General features: G+C 42.6%; 1 protein-coding gene across 5 annotated transcripts in view; it reads left to right on the forward strand.

The window, feature by feature from the left end:
• Nucleotides 1-22,668, forward strand: part of CRAMP1 (cramped chromatin regulator 1) — a 52,557-nt gene extending 29,889 nt beyond the window's left edge. For 3 of the 5 annotated variants that reach the window (XM_085075259.1, XM_085075257.1, XM_085075256.1), the window contains exons 9-21: nt 636-717; nt 1,771-3,030; nt 5,280-5,454; nt 7,654-7,835; nt 8,499-8,573; nt 9,775-9,856; nt 10,556-10,660; nt 11,313-11,491; nt 11,997-12,065; nt 13,396-13,630; nt 13,929-14,093; nt 14,751-14,896; nt 18,072-22,668. In XM_085075259.1, the coding sequence (XP_084931385.1) occupies nt 636-717; nt 1,771-3,030; nt 5,280-5,454; nt 7,654-7,835; nt 8,499-8,573; nt 9,775-9,856; nt 10,556-10,660; nt 11,313-11,491; nt 11,997-12,065; nt 13,396-13,630; nt 13,929-14,093; nt 14,751-14,896; nt 18,072-18,236 (2,920 nt within the window). In that variant the 3' untranslated portion in view covers nt 18,237-22,668. The remainder of the gene's footprint in view (nt 1-635; nt 718-1,770; nt 3,031-5,279; nt 5,455-7,653; nt 7,836-8,498; nt 8,574-9,774; nt 9,857-10,555; nt 10,661-11,312; nt 11,492-11,996; nt 12,066-13,395; nt 13,631-13,928; nt 14,094-14,750; nt 14,897-18,071) is intronic. The other 2 variants (XR_014855224.1, XM_085075258.1) reach the window with 2 other exon arrangements.
• Nucleotides 22,669-25,096: the final 2,428 nt, after the last annotated feature.

The following is a 25,096-nucleotide window of genomic DNA, read 5'->3' on the forward strand; positions in this document are numbered from 1 at the left end:
GGTGTTTGTAGCTTCTCCCCTGCAAAACATCGTTGGTGCGGCTATTCAGTGTCATCAGTGTCTGTTCATCCTGGTACTTATATCTAGTCTAGAACTTGTGCAGCAAACACGAGGCCTCTGTGATGTTGGGTGTTGTTTCAAATGCAGCACTTCAGTGTAGTGACCAAAGATCATGATAAAAATATCCATCCTCTTCTCTGCATTAGGTTTATTTAGTAAAAGGCTTTCAAAAAGTAAATGTTTAGGAGTCTTTTGTGCCCCTTTTTCTTTCTATACTTTATGTGGTAGCTTTGTGCCTTGCCTGCACTTTTGCAGTTCAGCTAAGTTCTTCCATCTTTTCTTATCTTCTTCCATCTGGGAAAAACTGGTTTCTTGAGTCATGGCAGTCAGGTTTATCTGACAAGCTTTTAGAATGTGAGTTGTCACAGTTGTGAGTTACCTAAATTTTAAACTTGTTAGGTAACATATGTTTTCAGTTTTGTTGGTTTTTTTTCTTAGAGCTTGGGAGTGTTCTTTGTGCTGGCATTATAGATTGCCAGCTTATTCCTAATTCCCCTTCTAGCATCAAAGCTAGGACTTGGAGCTCCTGTTGACAGTTGTTCTTTGTTCCCTTGCTTTGTTTCGCTTGCGTACAGGATGATCGTGGAGTTACATCGGAAGGTCTCCAGCCTCCTTGAATTCCTGAAGCAGAAGTGGGCTCTCCATGAAGTGCGGGTTGTATCCTTTTCCTGCTTGGTCATTTCCATGTGCTGTGTCCTGGGAGCAATTCCCTTCCTATTCCAAGTTCAGTTTTGCATTGGGAAAATAAGTCTACTTCATAAATGTACCAGTCCCTGCTTAGTAAAGGTAGAGGTCAGTCTCAGCATCACTAATGGAAGCTTTCATGGAAGATCCCATAATGTTCTGCTTCTACCTCAAGTCTTCTCTGTTATGATCCTGTGAAAGCTAGTTAGGAATAAATGAAGCTCCTGCCTTTATTTCATTTCCTCAAAGAGTGATCTTAGTCTGGTTCATTATCAGTGGGTGATGCTTATACACCTTGGATAATAACTGACAGTTCTGTTTCCAGTTTCAGAAAAGAGATTAAGGACAGATCTTTGCATTTTGTGCAGTTTCACCAATGCAGGTTTAAGCTTCTTGTCGAGGTAGCTGCTGCTACCTGCAGTGTATCTCTGCACTGTCTGAGCCATACAGTATTAGGGGTGTCCCTGCCTGTGAACTTTGATCCATGCAATAGAAGGATTTCTGAGTTAACAGCTGTTCTGTTCTGAACTTAGTCCTCCTGACTTGTAGGTTTCATCCTCTTCTTGGACCTTTCATTCTGGCTTTTCTGTTTAATTTGTGAGCCTGGAAGAAGCAGCAGCATAGCACTTGAAACTTTGAAGGATATCAGGGCATGTAAGGTAGAGTTTGCTATACTTGTGAGAGGCTGCTTTGCCGTCCAGTGTTGGAGTTTTTGCTTGGTTTGTTGGCATTTGTTGATTGGGCTTTTTTTTTTTTTTACTATTACAATGGTGTGAGAAGTAATTTTGTTTGGAATGGAGATTTGTTTTTGACTTGTAGCAGGTCTTCACTGTAGTATTTATCACCACAAAGGACCTAATTTCTGATTATAGTGAAGACGCTGTAATAGCTGTGCTGAATAGAGAACATGTCCTTGATCATCTACTTTTTTTTAGCTTTTTTTTTTTTTAACTTGCAAAATAGGCTCCCAGCTGCTTTTTTGGAAGGGACAGATTATTGTTACATTCTTTGACACAGCTTTTTTAGCGTAAAACACTAGAAGAACAGCAACTTCAAGACTCTAGAGACTCAGAAACAAGAGGAAGCTTCTCAGAGGAGAAAGTGATGCTCCATCTCTTTCCAGGGGAGAATTGTACTCTCACTCCACTGCCTGGGGTAGCCAGAGTGGTCCACTCCAAGGCTTTCTGTACCGTGCATTGGCAGGAAACGGGCAAATGCAAACAGAACACAAAAGACTCTCACTTACTCCCTCCTGCTCAAATCCTCGGCATACAGAGTGGTCAGGGGACAGCAAGGGGACAGCTGAAATACCTGCGGGGAACAGAAGGTAAGGGTGTGGGAAGGGCAGAGAGCACTACAGAGCCCAACAGAGCCTTGCAGCCTACAGCTGAAGTTTCTGCAAGCGCTGAAGATGGTGCCCCAGAGCCTGTCCTGGTGGAAGGAACGGCCTCAAATCTTGGCATCACTAATTCCCTCCAGAAACCACCTTCTGGACTTCAGGATCCAGGAGGGCACCAGGAAAAGCTGAGCTCAGTGGCCCCCTGCATGGAGGGCAGGGAGGCTCTGGCTAGTGACCAGGCAGCTGTGCTACCCTCATGCAGCACAGCGTGCGCTTGCAGCAAGATCCCTGATGTGGAGGAGCTCTCTCTGCTGGATCCATTCCCACGGTACATGAAGTCCTGCCAGGACCTAATCGTCCCAGAGAAATGTTGTTGCACGGACAAACTGCATGGGAAAGACTCTGCTCCAGCAGATGGTAATGCTTCTCCAGTGGCTTTTGCAAGCAGGAGGAGTGCAGAGACCTTTGACTCCTGTTCCCAGCTACTGAGAGGTGGTGTGGCTTCCCCTGACAACGGCAGATGTGAAACTCAGGCCAGCCACAGCCAGGGCCAGCAGCTCGATGCTTGTAACAAGGATATCACAGATGCAGTAATGGAGGATTCTCAAGAGAAGCTGGGCTCCTTGTTTCCAGCTCCACCTCAGGGACAATCCAGTACAAAGTCTCTCAAGGATGACCCCAGTCGGCTCTCCCAACAGGTTAGAGAAGAAGGATGGAGTCTGCGAACCTCTGAGAGCCTTACACTGGCTGAAGTCTACCTCATGATGGGCAAACCAAACAAGCTGCAGCTGGAATATGACTGGTTAGCTGTCTTGGAGCCAGAAGCCCAGGATGCTAAAGAGCAAACATCTGAGTCAAGTGCTGTCCCTGCATGTCCCAGCTTTCACAAGCAGAGACTCTTGAACTGCCTTCTGAAACTCATCTCTACTGAAGTCAATCCCAAACTAGTAAGTAGCTCTTGTTCATTCTCCAGATACTAAACTCTAGTTTGATTTGGGGAATAATTGCCCAGTTGTGCATTCGCAATAAATCAATAACTAGCCATGTCAAGAGGTTTGGAGATTCTTGTGTGTTTAAACAACGCAAGACAGCTGCCTACAGAGTGGACTTTGCTTCAATATGCTTTTTACACCACCTTTTAGCTTCTGGTTTGCTGTGAGTCTCATTGGTGTTCCAGTGAACATTTAATGTGACTACCAGAAAGATCAGTTGTGAGGTGAGGTGCCTTCTATTCTCGCTCAGATTCACAGAACCCTAGAACAGCCCAGGTTGGCAGGGACCTTGGAGGATCATCTGATCCAACATTTTGTGGGAAATGGAGCCTGGAAGAGATTAATATTCCGCATGAAAACTTCAACCTTTGATTTTCAATGTTTATGTAGTTCAAATTACTTTAAGTGTGAGAGTGAAAAGAATACATTTCTTCAGAGTAGCAGAGTCAATAGAACTGTGCCTGCCACAGTTAATTTGTGTAAAAGTTCCCAGACTCCAGGATAGCTGTTTAACAGTCCTAGAAAAATACCCTTCTCTTTAAGGAGACCTTGGGGAATGAACTTGCTTTCCTTCATGTGCTTTGTAACCTGTATTTAAGATCTGCCCCAGTGATACCTGGGCAGCCAATTCCACCTAGTGCAGCCAGTTGAAACTTAGTAAAACATCTTTTAAAAAAATACAGAGTTCAGCAGATCTGCTCAAATGCCTGTGGTAGATACGATGAGCTAAATATCCTGTTCCACCCAGGATGCAAATGTGTCACTGTCCCCAAACACAGTTTTTTGATCCCTCTTTGTTGGTGATTTAGCCACCCTCAAAGTTCCTTTTGATTCTGATTCTACAGATATAGAATGAAAGATTTTATAAGTTTAAACCCATCTTTGTTCAGATGCAGCTCCAGATACAGACTTTGTTTAAACTGCAAAGGCTTTTGGTCTGACATCTCACAGATCTGGGACACTGTCTCCTCTTTGGCATCTACTTTTACTTCTGGTGACACAGGTGACTGCTAAGCATGACATGATGAAATAATTACGAACTATAAAGAAGGACATCCCTGAGAGTTGGGGGTAGAGGAATTGAAGAGGAGAAGAAACCAGCATTTAAGATTTGCATGTGTTTCCTTGTCACTTTCACAATCTAGCTGTCTTAATCAAAGTAGCATAATACTACTGAACAATAAAGGAGCTCTTTAAGACATGTACCATATCATACATTCCAGCAAAAAGAAGGAATGTAACCTTTTATTTGTCAAAGACCAATTTATTCTCACTGTTTTTCAGAAAAACCATATACTCTCCTTGCAGCATGAATATTGTGGCACTCATATTGCAGAGGCCAGGAATGTATTTTCTGCCTCACTGAAAGCAGTATAGGATTCTTGAAAGTTGCATTTTATCAAATAATGACAGGAACCATAATATTTTTGTCACAGGGTATTTTAAGAGGAAGGGTTGATTGTGTGCATGCCTCCTGTTCCCTCCAGATAATCTGTAACAGCCAAAGCAGACAGCTGTGCTGTGGTTCGTTCCTTAAATGAAAATCATCAGCATAAAACAAACTGGCAAGTGGCATTGCAGTTGAGGGGGGGTGTAATTTTAAGCCTGTGATTACACACAGATTCCTTAAAAAGGGAGGGTTTTTTAGAAAACAGTTTAAACAACTTAATGAAACAACTGGATAGGCATGGAAAATTATTGAAGCACATGTGTCTCTTGTTAGTGCTGTGTTACATTGTGAAAGAGAAGGAAAGGGAAAAAATTCAAAACTCTACTTGAGTAGAATTAAGAGAGAATTAAAATGTTTTTGTCTAGATGTATTTCCCACCAGAGCAGCCCTCTAGATGGAGTGTATGAAAAACAGTTTTGCACTGAATTAAAATCAACACCTTTTTTTCTCTTTTACTTTCTATCCTGTGGTGATCCAGCACATTGTGTGAAGCTTGTTGAGTGTTAATCCAATTGTAGCATAAATTAATATATTGAATTGGTGACATCCAACACTGCTAAATGGGCAGGAAAGGGAATTTCAGCTGTACCTCACCCCAACTAGGAGGTATTACTTAGAGTACTTTAAGGTATTGTAGTATGTCAGATTTTAATTCTAAGGCTTCCTAAGTACAGTGAGTTTTACAATACATTTGTGAAATGTCTCAGTATGTTTTTTGTACATTTGTTGTACACAATGTCCATTTAATGTGCAGACACCTGAGATGAGCTCCATTGCCACATCACCTATAAAGCCTTCTCAGGAGGAGCAGTCCCTGACTCCCCCAGGAAAGGTGATTGCCATCAACACCAGGAGTCCAGGCTGTGCACGGAATCAGTCTGCCCTTCGCTACAAGACTTCTTCTCCTGGTGCTGCTTCCAGCTCCTCAGGTGAGTATTCCTAAAAATCCACTTGGTGAAACCAGCTGATTAATACCTCACACCAGGATGAGAACTTCCCAGTGATGGAACACTGGAAGGAGGAATGCTCTTACTCTTAGGAACTTCACTGTCTGAGAACATTGGTGGGTGTTAATTTGCTTTAGAATTGTCCTAATCCAGTGCTTCTTGAATAACAATGCACATCAATAATGCAATAATCCAGAAGAACTCCCCTGAATTGCTCTTAGAGAAGATCCTTGATTTTTTGGGGAGCTGTGTCATGGTTTAACCTCATGCAGCTGCTCAGTCACTCCCCTCTGGTGGGATGGGGGAGAATTGGAAGAGTAAAAGCAAGAGAACTCATGGGTTGAAATAAAAGCAGTTAATTAGGCAAAGCAAAAGTCATGCACATGGAAGCGGATCAAGGAATTTGTTCTCTGCTTCCCCTTGGCAGGGAGGTGTTCAGCCATCCCCAGGACAGCAGTGCTCCATCATACATAACAGTAACTTGGGAAGGCAAGTGCCCTCACTCTGAATGTCCACCCCTTCCTTCTTCTTCCCCCAGCTCTGTAAACTAAGCATGATCCCCCGTGGTCTGGGATATTGCTGTGGTCAGCTGGGATTAGCTGTCCTGGCTGTGTCCCTGCCCAGTTCCTTGTGCATTCCCAGCCTCCTCAGTGACTCTGTGGGGTGAGGAGCAGCAAAGGCCTTGACTTGTGTAAGTCCTGCTCAGGAGTAACTAAAGCATTTCTGAGTTATGAACACTGTTTGCAACACAAATCCAAAACTGCTGCATACCAGCCACTGAGAAAATTAACCCCTTCCCAGCCTGAATAAGCTGACTGGCACAGGTGAGAGCTCAAGAGAGTATCAGCTTACAAAACAGGCGAGTAAATGCACGGTGTAAAATCTGTCAATGAATAATTACTGAAATTTTTCCGTGCCATCCTGCCACTAGAGATTTGGATTAGATATTAGGAAGAAACCCTTCCCTGTAAGGGTGGTGAGGCCCTGGCACAGGTTGCCTAGAGAAACTGTTTCTGCCCCATCCCTGGAAGTGTCCAAGGCCAGGTTGGACGGGGCTTGGATCAACCTGGTCTAGTGGAAAGTGTCCCTGCTGATGGCAGGGGGGTGAAATGAGATGAGCTTTAAGGTCCTTTCTCACCCAAACCAGTTGTGTGATTCTATGATTATACAATAGAGAATGATTATAAATTGCCTTTTCTTTAATAGGAGGTACAGCTGCTGTAACCTGTGAGCCCCATCCATGCAGGCTAAGAATTTCGATTCTGTGCTTCAGCCCAATTGCATTTGCACCAAATGTTTATGACTTTAGGAAGGTCTGTGATGGTGTTGGGGTTACTGGGACCAGTTGTGATTCTTTTCACACCCCTGCTCTGAACCCAGAGCAGTGAAGCCAGGAGCAGGTTAACTGGATTAACTGGTGCTGTAAAGCACCTGTTTGGAGAGGCAGGCACACATCTTGGGTACCTCAGAGTGACAGGGTAACAGTGCTGGCCTTCATTCAAGCTGGCTGCCTGCAGGGTGGGCACAGCACAGGGAAGTCCTACCGTCTTTTTTTAAACTTAAACGTAAGTGGGAAAGTTTTACTCAGCCAAGCTACCATTATTTCGTTGTGCCAAATGTATTTCAAAGACATTTCATCTTTGAGAAGGTATTTTGGTAAATTGATTCCCGCTCCATCACCAGAGTAATTTTATTGGAGTTGCACTTTGAATTACTATAGGGAAAGCAGGGGTGGGGAGTGTAAATAAATCATAAACACTGTAAAATGGTCTGTGTTTGTATTATCTTTCCCTACATAAGAAATGGTGGATATAGTTTGTTTACTGGGATAGGCCTTCAAGTATGCCTACAAGCTGAACAGATAAATGGTTATCACGGTCTTTTGTAAGGCTGAAAGCAGGGCTTCAATTCTAGATTCTTAAGTGGTGTAAAATTACATTTAACCCCCTACTTGCAAGAATTTCAAAGCAAGTGAATATTAGTGGTATCCATAGCTGGTAAATACTGTCAGTTTGCAGGTGGGACGACTGAAATATGGAGAAATTTATGATTTTGGAAACAGCTGGTGACAGAGCCAAAATCCTTAAGTCCCAGCTCTCTCTGTCATGTTTCAGTTACTAAAGAGTTATTTCCTTTTTGTTTTCACTTTATTTCATTTAAATTGCTGTTAAAATCTTACAGGTTTGAGAAACCTCCCCCGACCTCTCTTGGTGGCTAGTCCTTCAAGTTCTGGGAGCACTGAGGCTGACAGTGGACTGTTTGCAGTCCCTACAACCCTGCCCCCCAACAGCCGCCATGGAAAGCTGTTCCTACCCAGCAAGGAAGCAGAGCTGACCTTCCGGCAGCATCTGGACACCATCAGTGTAAGTGAGATGACTGAATAGAAAATGCAGCATGGTGGGCATGAACCAGCTTCCAAAAGGTATTGCAGGGATTCTGGATTCATCAGAAATTATGGGCTGCCCTGTGAGGCAGTGCTTCTTATAATGCTCAATTTTAACACTGTATTAACTGAGATGAGTGAGATTTTTACTATATAACTGTGCTTTGAAGTGACATTACCTGTTCAGGTAACTCAGGTAATTCAAATCTGAATGCCATCACACAGCCCAATGAAACTGATTTGCTGTCTAATTAAGTTGCTCCAGCAAAAATATATGTCAGGTTTAGCAAAAACGGATCTCCTTCTGATGTGTAGCTAATTTTAACACAGCCTCATTGCTTTATTTAAATCAAATTCTAATTTTTATGTACATAGTCTCATTAAGACTTTCATAGGAAGCTGCAGTAGTTGAGTTGTGAAGTGGCTTTTTTGGGACAAAGACATAAAAAAAAGAAAAAACACATTCATTATTGGTGCAAAATATTCTGACTCTAGTAGAAAGGATTTTTGCTGTCTGAAGCAAAACATGGTATTTTAGTTAACTCCTTGTTCAACTTAATTGGAAATAAGAATTTGGGGATTATAATTTATTCTTTATCTGGGTACTTAAAATACTTGTAATGTATTTTCTGTTCTTGTCCAGATGCAGTCAGACTTCTTTCTGCCAAAGCCCAGGAAGCTGCGGAACAGGCACTTGCGGAAGCCATTGGTAGTACAGGTCAGAGCAAAGTGTTAATGCCTGTTTTGCACCCTGAGTATCAGTAAAGCTATAGCGATTTGCATATAACAAATAAAAAACTGAATTTCCCTCATGCATCCACTGGAAATGTGAAGCTGAAATTATGAAGGAAAAAACACTTTTGTCTCTAGTGAACCCACCCATTTTACGTTCCATGTATGAAGAATGTCAACAACAGCAGAAGTCCAGTGCCTGAGGTAGTTCAGAAAAACTTCTCTGTCCTGGAAGCAGGTTCTGCTGCCTGGGCCTTCAGGCTCTGAGGCGTGGGCAGTGTGTCCCTGTGCTGTCCTGTGCTGGCAGTGTTGGAGCTGGCAGCCCTCTTAACAAAATCTTCCTTTAGATCTTTTTCCTGCTTCCTGCTCAGGTTGCTAAACTGCAGTGGAAATAAGCCTCTGTAGTGAAATAAGCCATAACACACACTGAAAGAACAATGATTCCTCGCAAAAAAATGGGGCTTGGGAAGAGATATATGGAAGGGGTGGCCTGTTGTTGGGGTGTTTTGGTGACAGACAGGCATTACCCTCCTTCAGACTGCTCTGATCACCCAGGGGAAAGGCACATGCCACTGGGACACCAGTGGCTGGTGAGAAAAAAGAAATCTGAATCCTAAATAATGGTAACCTACTGGGGGGAAAACAAAGTTCCCAAGTGTCAGTATACCCTTTTTTCTCTTCTGTTTTGTGTAGGAGTAGGACACACAGAAATTACCCCTGGACTATTTTTTGATCCTGAGATCTTCAGATCTGAGCAATTCCGTGTGTTTTAAGAGCTCCCAAGTACAGGCAGCTATCTCATTCATCCACACTGACTGAATTTTAAAGGTAGATGACTTTGTACACAGACTAGGTCCCATCCTTAAGATCACTGCTTTAATTTTGAGAGAGATTTGAAAATCACTGCAAGTATAATCAGAGAGGAATACAGTTCTAAACAGCATTTCTCTGAGAATTTTCCATGTGGAAATATTTTCTTTTAGTAGTTTACAGAGAAAATACATCATTCCTTTCTGTGGCTTTTTCCTCAAGAGCACACGGAGCTCGTTGCTGTGTCTGGTGCATGATAGTAATGCCACAGAAACACTCTGCGTATTCTGGAAGGTCTCGTGAACTCCTGCACCTTACACGATGAGTGTTACCTTCTGTGTTTAAATCTGTTCTGGTTTATTGTTTCTCTCATGTAGAGAACGCTGCTCCCCAGGCCATCTGGAAATCCGTCCCAGCATGTCTGTTCCTTTTCTATCTTATCCAACTCATCTATTACAGGTGAGTCTGCATCTCTCCTAGCACTTCTATGGACTGAAAAGTGTCTCCTAAAACTGCATAATGAAGTAATTTCTAAAAAGTAGAAAATACCCTTTCAAAATGACAGTGTCACTGGCCTGCAGGATGATGGGATTGCTCTCCTGGATCATTGTTAAGCAAGTCATGCATGTGATAGAATTTTTTTCTTCAATTTCCCAAGATTGAAAGCAGGGAAGAGCAAGGAGTTCTCAACGGGGAGACAAAATTTGGAATAAAGTACTTAGATAGGACTTTTTATTCTGTAGAGTATAATAATTTGCCTAGATTTTATATTGGACTTTCCTTAGTACCTGGGATACTGTCTGAATTTTATACAGCATAATCTATTCACTGCCCATATGTCCTTTTCTGCTGGTAAACTCTTGAGCACAGTGGTAGTACAGGTGATCCCTATCAAAGCCAGCATGAGACCTGATGGGTTGTCTTCACTGACAGTATGAGAGCAGCTCCAGTAGCTCAAAAGCATTTGCTGTTGAGTGTCTGCAGCAAGGCACTGCTTATCTCATGTCGCTATTTTAGCTCTATTCCATCATATCCACTACTTGCATTCCTGGAGCTTGCTGCTGCTTGGAATTTATGTACTTCCATTGAATTGTGTTGTGTTCTGCTTTAAAGGTGTTACATTTCATTTGCATGAAAGGTATTAATCCTTCCCCCCAGGGAGAGGTTCATTTCGGCCAATCCAGTCCTCACTGACTAAAGCTGCTGTTTCTCGTCCAATTGTGCCCAAAGTTCTTCCAACACAGGCCACCAACCATATGTCTAGTAAGTCATTCTGAATTCTGCAATAAAAGCCATGCTGGTGTCCTCCAGGCAGATACTGTCTCACACCAGAGAGTGGGTTCTATAATTAGAACAATTAATGAGGTGAAAACAATGTTTGCATGTATGTTTTACCTAGAGGATTCTTTTGAGATGAGAAGACATTCAGATGTTTGAAGTGGATTTTAAAAGATCTGTGTGAAGTTGAACCTTGCAACAACTTATGTTTTTTACACTGAGTCTACATAGCTGCCAGAGGCAAGATAACAAAACAAGGCTCTGTTGTTTCTAGGGCTCCTCTAGTAACCCAAAGGAAATTTCTAGAAATTGCAAAATGAAATACTTACCAATTTGGAGGACAAAAAAGAAAAAAAATAGACTAAAAGGGTGGGAGGGGAGCTGGCGTGTTTCTCAACTATTTTGATATACCTGGTAACAGGTTGGAGCAGGGCAGAAAAGTTAAACATTTTAGCTAAAAGCTATGTTACCCTTGGTGCAGAGGAGGAACTGACCCAGCTGATCAGATCATTACCATTGCTGCATTTTTACATGGGTTGAGTTTTGACTCTGGGTAAGTTTAAAAAAATCATATTTTAGAGAATCATAACAAAGAAGAAGCTTGTAATGTGGTTTTTGGTTTTTTGTTTCACACAAGGTGCTATCGACTTGGCAGCTAAAAGTGCTGGCATTATCCCTGATAGCCCCATGCCTGTCCTGGATGCAGATGGTTTGCCAGGTGTGTCTCCATTGTCACCGGATGCAGTGCCCACGGTGGTGACAGGGCAGGAGCCAGCAGTAGCACATCAGAACGGAGGCTCCATCACCACTGTGGAGGTCAGAGGCTCTTCAATGAGCTTTTTTCAAGTGCTTAATTGCTCTTTTATTGTATAAACATGCTGTATTTTATGACTCCTCAGTGAGCTTTCTCCTGTGGCTTGCTATTAGAGACTGCTGTCATGGTAGACCCAGTCTGTGTTGTGTAGTGTGTATTGGGGGTTGAGGGACCAAATCATCATCTCATTTAATTTCCATCCTGTAAAATGGCTTGCAGCTGGTAGAGTTTTGAACTTGGCCATCCAGAAATCTGGCTTGAAAAGAAATTATGGCATTTCAGAAATCCATGAGGGAATCTGGGGCAAAACATGGACTTTTAGGGATTGTATTTGGAACAGAAACTGTAATTTCTTCTTGCTGTTTCTTTCATTGAGACCCAGATACATCTTAGTCCATGTCAGTCCATGTCATGTTCTTAGGGAGTTGATGGACAATTTTGAAAGACGTGAGATGTATCTCTTCCCTCCCCAGCTGATCACTCATGTGGCTTCTGTTGTGTTTGCAGGGCTCAGGCCCGGGGTGCCGGGTGCCGTACATCAGCCTGCCGACCCGGCCCAAGCAGGATGGCTTCCAGGTACAGTGTGTGCTGAAGGAACAGTGCTCTGGAGTGGGTAATGTTCTGTGAAAGTATCACTGGTATTGCTAGTTAAAACTCCGTATTTCCAGGTAATTGTGCACCACTGGTACTGTCTGGTGGATATGAAATCCCTAGTATCTGAAGAAATTTAAAGAAGTTTAGGAAAGCTGCTTAAATATGTATATGTGCCATTCCCTAAAATCAAAGTGAAATTGACAGTCCCTGACCTGTGAAGGACAAACAGGCTTTACATATTTCTTAATAGAGTGGAGTAGTTTATAATTGCTATGCTACATCTATGTGTGTACTTTAGACATCACAAGGAGAGATTTCAGCAGTTTGCTGTCCTGCTGCCTCCATCTCACTTAATTAAGTGAGTATTAAGACTGAAAGTGTGATTGTTATGTCAGCATCCTTTCCAGAGATTCACTGTTCTTTGTGCTGGATCCAGGAAGACATAGGCAGATACTTAAAGAGTAACTGTGATGGCACCTAAATTGTAAGAGTGTTGTCATCTTGTCCCCAACCTCTTTCTCCAGTGGGATGCAGGACCTGGTGTTGGATTTTTATGCCTCAGAATACAGGTTCTTCTTCTCTTCAGTGGAATCACTTTCCATGCTCCCTGTGACACCTGCATGTGAAAAAGGTCAAATTAGTTTGATTGGAAAACATAAAGGAGATTAAGATTTTTTTGTGGGACAGATGTTATGACATGATCCTAATGAGGCATTTATTGTAGAATGGGGCCTTGGGTTCTGGTTCTTCCTCTTAGGACAGCCGTTTATACACTACATCAGAAAAAAATATTACAGTTCTACAGTGAGGTACGGGTGATGATACTCCTTAAAGATCAGTTGAATTTTGGGAACTCTGGCTGTAAAAGGTGAATAAATATGACATACCAGTTAAAAATATCTGTATACTCTTCCATCAGATAAAGGGGTTTTGCCTATACAAAGCCAAATTAACATGTATTGATTTGGAACTATCTTGTAGATTTATTAAAATTATGTTAATTTTAAGATTATGCTTGTTCTGTTGTATAGGCTATTTTTAATATTCTTTGGAATATTACAGACTCATTTTTTCAGATTATTTAGCAAGATATGGGCTGGAGCATACTTGTTTATGCTTACACATATTTTTCATTAAAATAATACAGGTTTATTATATAAATAATATATTCCTCTAATTTAGGCATATTATCTACTGGATTTTTTCCCTTAAAAGTCTGGTTTCAATCTGATACTCAAGAGCCAAAGTGTTGCTTTTTAGTTTTCCGAGTTCTTAATAAATTTATGAACAATTAACTCTGTTTCTTGAACAGGGCACATCAGTCCTTTCTCTGCCAGAGCTGGCCAAGACTTCTCTCCAGAATGGTCTGTCCACCCCTCCACTTTCCTCATCAGAAGCTTCCAGTACTCGGCTCTCTCCTCCCAATGTTTCCGCTCTCTTGGATATTTCCCTGCCTGGACCACCTGAAGATGTGCTTTCCCAAGGGGAACCTGCCACTCAGATCAGTGATTCCATCATTGAAATAGCCATCAGCTCTGGCCAATACAGTAAGTCTGCCTATCAACTTAAAAGAAAATCCCTGTCATCTTACATGCCACCAGAAGCTTTTCCAAGAAGCAGTACTTGGGTTGTGAGGTTTCTGTGGGTTTGGTTTTGGTTTCGTTTTTTCTCTAGGTATCTGTTGGAAATAAAATTCTGTGCCTGGCCTTTATTTTCTAGCAAATATGGGGTGGAGAGGTTATTGTTGTTGTTTGGAGTTTTCTTCCTTTCTGAACAAAAAATGGTGCAGTGTCCTGTAACTTTACCACGTTGACTGAATTAATGATCCCCATCACTGGCTTACAGGTGAAGGTGTTTCTCTCTCTCCTGCAAAGCTGAATGGGAGTGACAGCTCCAAAAGTCTTCCGTCCCCATCTAGTAGTCCTCAGCAGAACTGGATTGCGTCTCCCACCCACGATCCCCAGTGGTACCCCAATGACTCCACAGACTCCTCCCTCAGCAGCTTGTTCTGTAAGTGTCCAGATGCAGAGAAGTGTACGCAAAAAGTGCTTTCCTGTAAAAAAAACACCAGAAAAACACCTATTGTTTGTAAGAAGTGAATCCTTTGGAAAATTGTAAACCCAGTAGGACATTTGTAGAGTTATTCCAAATACTTCTTGCTTTCATTTCCACAGTGTTGCCTTGAGCATATTTTCTTTCTTTTTATAAGTCTTTTCCTGAAAAGATCCCGTTTCTAGACTGGGGCCTGTAGCTTGGGACAAGTAATTCCTTAGCAGTTCTTTGGAGTCTGGAGCCTGACTCATCAGTTAGGGTGAGACATTTGAACTGTTGTGCCAAAATGAACAAATGCCCTTGGCTCTGCTGGTGGAAAAATAGACTGTTGTGTGGTTGATGAGCATTGTCTCAAAGACATGGGGTCACTCACTGAGTTTGGTTGAGGTTTAGCTGTTGAGGGGTTTTTTTAAATTAATATTTCATGGGGCCAGTGTAATGAGTCTCCCTACTCTTAGCAGTGTGGTGATGGTATTCATGCTGGTAATACATAATATTTAAAAGACAGAAGAAATGGATATATGTTCTCCATTTTTAATTTCCTTGTCCTTCTCTTTATCCTCCCGATTGAAAACACTGAGTGCAGTGACTTACTGATATGCCTGTTCTTTGTAGCAAGTTTCATCTCCCCAGAGAAGGGACGAAAAATGTTACCAACTCCAGCTGGGAGCACCAGTGGCACCTCCTTACTGGGACCCAGCCTCCTGGATGGAAACTCAAGAGATTCCTTTGTGTCACGGTCCCTGGCAGATGTGGCAGAGGTATGCCAGCAAATTACACTCAGAGTATGCTCCTTCTTGCAGTGCTGGAAGTTGCAATTACTGGGTACTGTCCATCAGACCCTCCTGAGATACTTCTAAGGCAGAGGTGCTTTGACACCTGCAGTTTACCTCAGTGGAGGAGGGTTACAGTCATAACAGAAAGATGTAAAATTACCTGAGGGTACCCAGCAGCAGAGCTGCTGTGAGTGCCTTCAACCCAGGTTCTTTTTGCTGAGGGAGGTCATATTCACCAGTTGGACATGCCTTTGTTTTGACAGAGAGAGAGACTCAATCCTTCTGTTTTGTGTATCCTGATTTGTAGAGCAGGAACTGAAAGTGTTAAATATAAGAGAAAGGTTAATAGTGGTGCAGCTACAATACAGTTGGAGGCCTGATAAGAAAAAATAAATAGGTCCAGAAGGAAGAAGCGGGAGATGGCTAATACCAAGTTACCTGAGAGGATGGCAGAAGGTCCTGTGCTTCTGAATTACTGTCTCTGTTGGCAGAGCTATCCCTTTGTTTTGAACTCTTTTGAAGGGGTAGAATGAAGCCCAGCAGTTTTTAAGGCTGTGACACACTTAAGGACAGGGGTCCCTTTCAGAGGGAGAGACAGGAAGAATGAGCTGTAGGAACATTATGCAGCATAGCAAGGAAAATGCTAGGTCCTGCCCTAGGAGGGAATGAAGGAATAACCCCACAGCAAAACTGGCTGTCTGGGAAGCAGCTCTGCTATACCTGGGTATGCTGATAGACACGAGCTGAGTGTGAGCTGGGGCGGTCTGTGGCACCGAAGGTGACCAACGATGTCATGATCTCTTTTTAACAGGAGTGTCACCAAAATGGTGGGAAAACCATAAACCCTCCAACAACATTTTTAATGTTAGAAAGTCAAGGCATTACTTTGTTATCTGGCCAGGATGTTGTTCTTTCCAGGTTGTGCCACAAAAATCATCTCATCCACACATAGCCCAGGTGTGCAGAGAGAATCATTCCATGACACATGGCTTTTACTAGATCCTTTAGGTATTTTATACAGTCAGAATACATAGAAATGCGTTGGGTCAGTGTTCATTGGTCCAGAGCTGCGTAGTTCTTCCTATTTCGTTTTCTACTAGATCTGGATTTCTTCACCTTCGATGTTAATTAGGTCTTCTTTCTTATCTCTCTTTTCCTAGACCAGGTGTCTCTGACCAGCCACGGGTGTTGTTTGGAGCTGATGCTCTGTTAATGGCCGCTGATACCCCTTTATCTTCTGGGTTACTCCCAGTCTGTTGATATGTTGAGTTGTCAGACCTCACTTGATAGAGCAATGCCCTGGAAAGAAACTTAAAATTCTTTTCCGGGGTAAAGACAAGCAAAAACCTTTGACTAAAGTTATACAAAATTTTTGAACTGGTGTATTTTCCAACAGGAGCATGGCCAGGACATTAAACAAAATGATGATTAACATGTTCTACTTGGTAGAATAGTATAGCCTACCCTGCTGTGAGACCATGTCTAGAATATTGTGACCAGTTTTGAGCACCCAGTATGTAGGAGAGAGAGATTAACTGGATCAAGTTCAGCTGAGGCTCACCAGGAGGATCAGGCAGTGAAGAAAGGGTGATGTCTAGGCTTGTTCAACCTAGAAAAGGCCTCAGGGTGGGGGGACCCTACTGCCTGCCAATGCATGCAGTAGAGTCATTAAGATGTAGCCACGCCCTTTACAGAATGGTGATGGGATGTTGTCGCTGTTGAGCCACAGGCAGAAAAGGAAAACCCGGATTCTCAGCGTGGCATAGAAAAAAGCACTTTATTATTTGAATCCAACATATATATAGACTTTTCAAAGGTCACCCGGATTGGTCAGCCAGAAACCTCCCCCTAGGCCTGATTGGCCAGGCCTGAACTGTCCAAATCTCGAGACACTGTAACAACAACATCCAAACTTTATCTTTGTTTATAAAACATACAAGAATGTTCTCATGGGAAAGATCTGTGCTAGCCACAGGATGTGGCAGAAATAAGCTAAAGCTGAACTGAAAAAGGTTCTGCTATATCTATAGAAAAACTTCTTCTCACTGAAGATAGGCAGGCAAGGAAACAGGTTGGTCAGAGATGTTATGCAGTGTCTGTCTTCAGAGCTTTCCATGGCTCAAATCAATAAAGCTCTGAGTTAGCTGGTCTGTCCTCATAGGTAGACCTGCTTTGAGCAGGAGGTTCACCTTCCAGTCTCAGTTATCTCACAGTTTACAGTAATAACTGGAAGGGCCCTTCCAGTCTCAGTTATCTCACAGTTTACAGTTATTATCTTAGTACAACATCACATAACTTGTAATTTCTTGGGGACTTGCTCTTATGGAAGGAATGTGTCATTTCTCCATTGCCCTTTGGATTTTGATAAGAAGGTTCTGTACAGACCTTGTAACCAGGAGCTGCAGCAAGCTCATGCTGATTTAGTGTGACGTTGGCAGCTTCAGACCCAAAACAGATCCACTTCTGGCATAAATATAAAGATTCTGTTTGCTTGAGAAGCTGGTGGTGAGAAGCTGTCAAGGTGTGTTCTGATTAAAGGCATATATGGTAATTTATTTGCACGAATTTGAAGTGACATTGCAGCCCTCGATATTACCGACTGCCTTTAGAAGAAAATGTTAGACACAGCAGAGCAGCTCTTGTGGCAGAGGTCGTATCTTTAGTTCATCTACCTGTGCACCTTAATGTTAAATTTGAGCAGGTAAGGCCTGTTGAGACTACAGGTGGTTGCATTTTTTAGAAACTTTCATTTAGTTGTGGATGAGAAGAGCTGGTCCCTAACTCAGGTCAAGTGAGATAAAGTGTCTCTTTCGTATGAGGAGAGGCTGGGAATGAAGCTAAGGGAGCCAGACTCTTCTCAGGACAAGAGGCTGTAAGCAAAATTTGAAACATACTAAATTCCAGCTGAAGACAAGAGAACTATTTTGAGATAATCACGCATGGAAGCAAGGTACCCAGAGAGCTGTGGAATGTCTGTGCATGGGGATAATTCAGCACCTGCCCAACAAGGTCCAGGGCAGCCTGTTTTTAGCTGACCTTGCTCAAGTGAGTTGGTTGGATAAAATGCTCCCAAGATGTCCCTTCCAATCTCAATAATTCTGCAATTCTGTGAAATTGCCGCTGACATGTAGGTTATCTCTTCTCTCCTTGTCTCTTCCAGGTGGTGGATTCCCAGCTGGCTTGCATGATGAATGAGAACAGCATAGATTACATATCTCGGTTTAATGACCTTGCCCAGGAACTGTCAATACCTGAGCCAACTCGCAGGGAGATCCTGTTTGACGGAGGAGGTGGTGGTCCCCCTATTGGGGATCTCTCGCAGTAAGGGAATGACCAGCAGGCTGGTGCACACTGTTCAGCTAAGTTGGAGCTTGCAGCACTGGAAATTGATGAGGGCAAATGGGAGAGCAGCAGCTGAGGCTGAGTTATACCTGTCCTGTGTGCTTCTTTCTAACAGAGAAACATAGGTTTCAAAGGTCTCAAGAAGTACTTGCAAGTCCTGGAATGTGCAATATACTGGCAACATCAGAACATGGAATAACATTACAAGACATAGCATGTCCCTGCATCAGTGATTTGAGATTGCAGGTTTGTGGAAGTCCTGGACTTGTACTTTGGAATGGCCTAAGCAAGCAGCTCCAGTAGGAAAGGGATTGCTACAAGCTCCCATACATGAATTATTGTTTGCGCAGTGATCAAAATGCTATGCTTTTGGATCCACATGGAGGTTGAGGATGAAGGGTAGGGGTGGGTAGGGGACCCACTGTGTACCTTGACGTATCCTAGTTGGCAGTCTTCTTACCATTCAGTCAAACTGAAGTTCTTGCACTCTGTCCAGGGCACTGCCATTCCTCAATGCTGTGTTCTTACAGACCACTCTCTTCCTTTGGCTCTTTGACCATTCCAGCGGGGCTCATACCTGCTTGCTTGTTTGGTAGGGGAGCTCTGATCCACCCTCCTCCTGTGCTGCTTGGATCCCCTATTTTTAAAACACATCACATCATCATCACCACCATCACCATCACCCTGACTGCACTCATATTCTTAGCCTTTGAGATTCTTCACCACATTACACAGTTCACCCTGTGAGTGGGAGAGTGCTTTATTGCGCTCCCTGAAAAGCAGTTGCTTTTTAGGTCTGGAAACATGGCAAAAGAGCTTACACTAGGAAAGCTGTGTCATAATTAATCTTGGCTTTGCTGGAAACATGTAAGTATTGCCATCTTCACAAAGATTGAGGATTTAGCTGGGAGAGGAAATAGGAAAAAATACTGTAATGCGTAGGAACAAATACTAGGTTAACGCTAAAGCAGTTGAGATCAGTTTGTGTCATGAAGAGAAGTGTCAAGTCCCAGCTTAATCCCTTAGTCCTTCCTTACTTCCTCTTTGTTCTGTGAACTCTGGGTGCTCTGTAGTACCTCAGCATCATTCTTCATTACAGTCACTCCCAGGCATGAGTGGGTCTGGCACTCCCTCTTTGAAATCCCTGTGTATTTAATGTCATGTTTTACTGTAGGAAAAACCCAGATCCTGATTCCAGTGGGTTCAACAGGATGTAGTGTTAATTTCTGGGGAGCTGATTGTCCATCAATTCTGGCTTTATAACTCAGGAGACTTTTCTTATTCCCTTTCCTTTCCTTTTCTTTCCTTTCTTACTTCCTGTCCTTTCCTGTCCTGAGCAGGAATACCCATGTTGTTCCCCTTTTTTAAGCACTTGTCTGCTTCTCCAGTTAGAGGATGTCCCTTGGCTGGTGTGAGTAGCTCTGAACTTTTCCAAGGGGCTGCTCCTATATAAACCTCAACTTTGTATTATTAATAAATAAACAAACCTTCTCCATCCCTTAGGCTGTTATCATGGGTTCATTTCCCAACTTGCACTATACTTGGTGGATGTAGTTCTGCCTGCCTTTAGCTACTTGTACAAGGCATTTCTTTGACTGGGAGTCTTGTAACTTGCTCACAATGCACTGGCTGTGTTTGCTGTTCGCTCAGTCCCTTCACCCTGCTTTAGGCAGATGATTTTTAGCTTCTCTGGAGTTGGCCTTGTGTTTTCTATCATTAGGAGAAAATGGAGTAAGTTTTCTGATGCACCTTCTGTGTGGCCCAAAGTAGCCTTCCTCTTTCACTCAAAAAGGAGTGAGATTTGGATGACATTCCAAGACCCCACATACTAGGTCACTTGCATTCTGCTCTGTTACACAGGAGTCACACAGCTGTGTAAAGCCAGCATGAGTACGGTTGGATTTTCCCAGCAGGGAGCCACACACTTCTGTCACTAGCAAGGGGAAGATCATGACTGGAAGAATGGGGAAGTTCATAGCTGTGGGCTGACTTCCCATCCTGGCTGTGGGTCATGTGATATATTGAGTCTTTCTGTTGTTATTTCTCTTTCATTATTCTTACAGAGCCTTGTTTGAGAATTCTGACAGAACTGTCAGGAATTCACATAAACCTGGAATGAGAAAATTTGGAGGCTGTCACAGAAATAAATGCTGGGGCCTGTTTTGTTCTGAGCATTCCCCCTTGGTATGGAGAAGACACCCAACAATCTCAAGAGTCATTCCCACTAAAACTTTTCAGTTTTACTTAGAATTTAGTTGTATTTTGGTTTGGGCTTTCCCAGATTGTTCTCTCTTGGTTTTGGGTTCCTCCATTACTAATGTTGATTATTCTATATGCTGTGTCTCCAGAAATCCTTCAGATTTGCAGGACAAAAGTAGAAGGCACCTACTATGGCTGTGGATTACAGAACATGCAGGAGGAAATGTGTTACATTCTAATCAAGTACTGTATAAAAAGAAATCTGAACTCTCATTCTTAAACTTCTAAATATGGCAAGACTAATGTGAGGGTCTCCAGTGTATTTGTAACTTGACAATTTTTTCATCTTCCCTACTGATGCTGGTAATGCAATGTCTGTGACACTGGGTTTGGCTCTGATGTTGCCTAGAATAAGGGCCAGTGTTGCTGCACCTGTCACAGAAGTGGAGAACAGAGCACTTCATCCCAATCCATGAAGGCGTTTTGCCTGCGACACAAGGAACTGTCAGCTGCCCTGACTCAGCCCACTCAGTTCCCAGGGGGAAATACACAATTGCAGGATGAAGGCAGCACAAGTGGCTATTTTTGATGATGCCATGACATCAGAAAACTTCTAATACCCTGAACTTTTGCAGGTGGGCTTGAACCACCCAGTAATAACAGAATATAAATGACAGAAATCAGTTCAGCACTCAGCATTTGGGGTTAGAAATGTGTTTGGCATCAGTCCATTAAAAGTTGACATTATGCAGCAGAATTTTATTTCAGAAATGTAATACTTTGCAAACAGCATTTTAAGAATAAAGCCCTTTGAGGACAAGAGAAAAACTTGAGAATAATTAAGATCATTCTGGTAATTCTGAACTGATGCAGTATTTGTTACTCTTACTATGTGAAAGGCCATTTAAACACATCTCTGATCAGACCAGCTCTGTATTTTAGGTGAATGTGCTTTAAAATAGTAGTCATCATCAGTTTGTTGTGCCTGAGATGCTAAGGAGGTGGTATACACACACACACACACCCCCCCCTCCCATACCCGTGTGTGCACACATACAGGGGACGGTTGTAATACTCAAAACTTCTTCAATTTTATTTATTTCAGCTTCCCAACAGCAGTAACAAAATCTATATGAGGGACAATGTCAGGCTAAGTAGACATCCAAGTAAGTGACACTGAAATGCACACAGTATCATTTCTGAGGTAAAAGTGATTTCATTAGGTTAGTACCTTCCTCAGGCACTGTGAGGTGTTGGAGAGGACTAATGGACACTAAAAGCCTCCAGGTCTAGGATTAACTGCTCTAGGCTTTTCCCTCATGGTGAGTTAACTACCATTGGGGCAGTTCTGAGTGGTTGGCCAGGTAAGTGGCAGAAGATTCAGTGTCTGATCACTGCGAGCTGGGTGCAGAGCAGTACCATAGCCCAAGGCTGGATCCACCCCGATGTGCGTGCACACACTGACAGAAATCTGTGCTGGGTGTTACATCCTCATCACCCACACAATCCATTTTATCCTGTATCACTAAATCTACTAAGCATAGGAATAGTAATTGTTTTTCATACAATATTGTTAAGCCTTTTTTGACACCCTCTGTATTTCTAAATTGAATTAAATGGCTTGAATCAAATCTAACCTATAAAGACATCTCATTTACTGACAGCAGATCCCAGAGTGGAGATTCAGTTGCATTTTGTTTACTATACTCAGACTTCGGATGCATTTATAAGGAAAGTACTGCACTTTTTTTTAACCTTTTCAAGCCTTTGAATCTGTTAATTTCACAGAAATTTGTAAATGTTAACTAAGTGAAACCTTGGCAAGCACTATGGCAATAAGTTGTCAATTACTGAAACATGATAACTGCTTTAGAGCTTCTGGTTCTGGCAGCAAAATTTAATGCTGTTTCTTTTAATAATAGTTAAGCCATATCATCTAAGGTTTCTGGCTTGTTTGAGATGTGAATTTGTTTTATAGATATTATAAATATACCTATATAGTGTATGTATAAAGCAAAATGCCTGTCCTTACTGATTATTTTTTGTACCATATTGTAAATTATATTATTTATTCTTTACCAATTTTGGAAAAAGGTGTTTTGGTTATTTAATATAATATACAAAAGCTGTTAAACTTCCTCTGTTTAAATTTCCAATTCAACTTGTAAAGCTGTTTTTATTATTGTGCATAAATACATACTAATACTTGGTCTAAATTGTGTCCAGTGTGTTCCTTGCTGTTTATGTCCTCTCAGATTTTTCTATTTAAGCTTTATTTACATCATCATGGCCTCATGGTGGTGGGGGTTAAAATTTGTCCATAAGGCCAAGCCTTCCAAGGTGATTTGATTGCAGTGAAATCAGTGGCCTAACTCCCACTGGCATCTCGCATCCCAGAATTTTGATGCTTCTCACCTTGGTAAGAGAAAATTTGTGGGGGTTCATTGTTAGGGTTGCTTTTGCTTTATAGCTTCCATTCTCAGTAGTCTGCTCATGGCAAGTTTCAGAAATGTGGCAAACCAGAGGGCTGGCTGTCAGGAATGGCCTGTCTGGGGCCATGGGCACCAGTAACAAGGCGGAGAAAGGGAGAAAAACAAAAAGGAAAACCACAAAAAAAATCCCAACCAACAATAAGAAGGTGCAATAAAAATAGTAGTGTATGTCTTGGAGGTTTGGTTGTTTTGGTTTTTTTTTTTCATTCACAGCTTCAGATAAGCAGAAACTGGGCTGTGGAGATTGTATTCAGGCCATCATGTTTTATATAGCCACTTTTATACCTTTTCACCCCAGGACACTAAGGAACAGAAGCCCTGAGAGGGTTGCATAGTATGTATTCAGAGCTTTCCAAGATAAAACTAACTAAAGCCCAGAGAAAGGTGGGCTGATGCAGCACACCCTGCTCTGGGTAAGTTAAGACTCGAGGCCTGAAGTTCCTGTGATCCAGATCAGTAACTAACTCCTTTTGGTACACTTTTAGGATTTTAGTCTCTACAACATACAAAAAGGAAGCTTTAATGTTGCACTGAGAAAGTGTGTGTTGTTTTTAAGAAATGAAGAATGTTCTAAAGAGCTCAACGTAAGTTTGATTAGAAATATTTTGATAATTCCCATCCAAAAAGTGAATACTCGTGTCTCCCACCTGTTTACTCAGAAAATTGGGCTATGACCAGGTTTGACCTCTTTTTGTGCTCTACTGGCTGTGAGCCTTTGTCAGCATAAGAGATCTTTAAATCTTTTCCACCTTATGTCAAAGCTGGTACTGAATTTTCTTTCACAAATTAGCTAATTTTGCCCTTAATGATGAAAATTTAAGACTGAAAACAGAAGGAATGGGTTTTTTGTGTCCAAAAATGATTAGCAAAACAAGATACTGCAGTGAGAGTACTTATTTTTTGTGCTTTTTTGTTGGCTTTATTTGATTTGGGTTTTTCAGTCTTTCAAAACAAAAGCAGCAGTATGTTGCTAAATTTATGCCTCCGAATTCATTCTTGACATATGGAAAGCTGTAGAGCTCTGAAATAAAACCTTCAGCTGAAAATGTTAGCTTGTAATGTTACAGTCAATGAAAAATGGTTTAAAAAGGCCATGCAAATACTGGCTCTGCCAGTGCAACTATACCATCTCCTCCCAGTGCAGGTTCTTCAGCCAGCTGATGGCTTTCATGTGGCAGTTGCCCCATGCTTCAGCCACAGAGCTATGAGAAAACCGTGGACGCATGCCAGGGAGCAGGGTGAATCACAGCAGCCAGACTCTGCTCAACACCATGTTGGCTGACCCCTGGGCACACTGACATGACCAGGTGAGGCATTGGGGCCCAACGATTACAGGGACATAACAATCACAGAATCGATCAGGTTGGAAGGGACCACAGTGGGTCATCTGATCCCATTTCCCTGCTCAGGCAAGGTCATCCCAGAGCACATGGCACAGGATCGAGTCCAGATTGTTCTGGAGTATCTCCAGTGAGGGAGACTCCACTTCCTGTCTGGGCAGCCTGCTCAATGCTCAGTCACTGCTCAGTGAAGTTCTTCCTCATGTTCAGGTGGAACTTATTAGGCATCAGTTTCTGCCTTTGCCTCTGGTTCTATTGGCTGACACCAGAGAGAAGAGTCTGGTCTTGATACCCACCCTTTAGATATCTATACACCTTAATGAGGTACCCTCTCAGCTGTCTCTTCTTGAGGTTGAACAGGTCCAGCTCCCTGAGCCTTTCCTCATAAGAGAGACTCTCCAGACCCTTGACCAACTTAGTTGCACTCTGCTAGAACTGCTCCATGTCTCTCTTGTACTGTGGGGCCCAGGTCTGTACACAATGCTCCAAATGTAGCTTCACCAGGGCTGAGTTGAGGGGCAGGACCTGCTGGCAATACTCTTTCTAAGGCCAGGACAACATTTGCCTTCTTTGCCCCAAGGCACACAGCTTGTCGGGGACAACAGATAGCAGTGCACCAGGACACCCAGGTCCTCTGCAGCACTGCTCTCCACCAGGTCGGCTCCCAGCCTGTACCAGTGCCCCGGGTTGTCCCTCCACAGGTGCAGGAGCTGCACTTCCCCTTGTTGAATTTCAGAAGGTTCTTCTCTGCCCATCTCCCCAAACTGTTGAGGTCCCTTGGAAGGGCTGCACAACCCTCTGAGGTATTAGCC

Source organism: Lichenostomus cassidix, chromosome 14 (assembly GCF_008360975.1).
Source record: "Lichenostomus cassidix isolate B80296 chromosome 14, HeHo_3.0, whole genome shotgun sequence".
NCBI lineage: Eukaryota > Metazoa > Chordata > Aves > Passeriformes > Meliphagidae > Lichenostomus > Lichenostomus cassidix.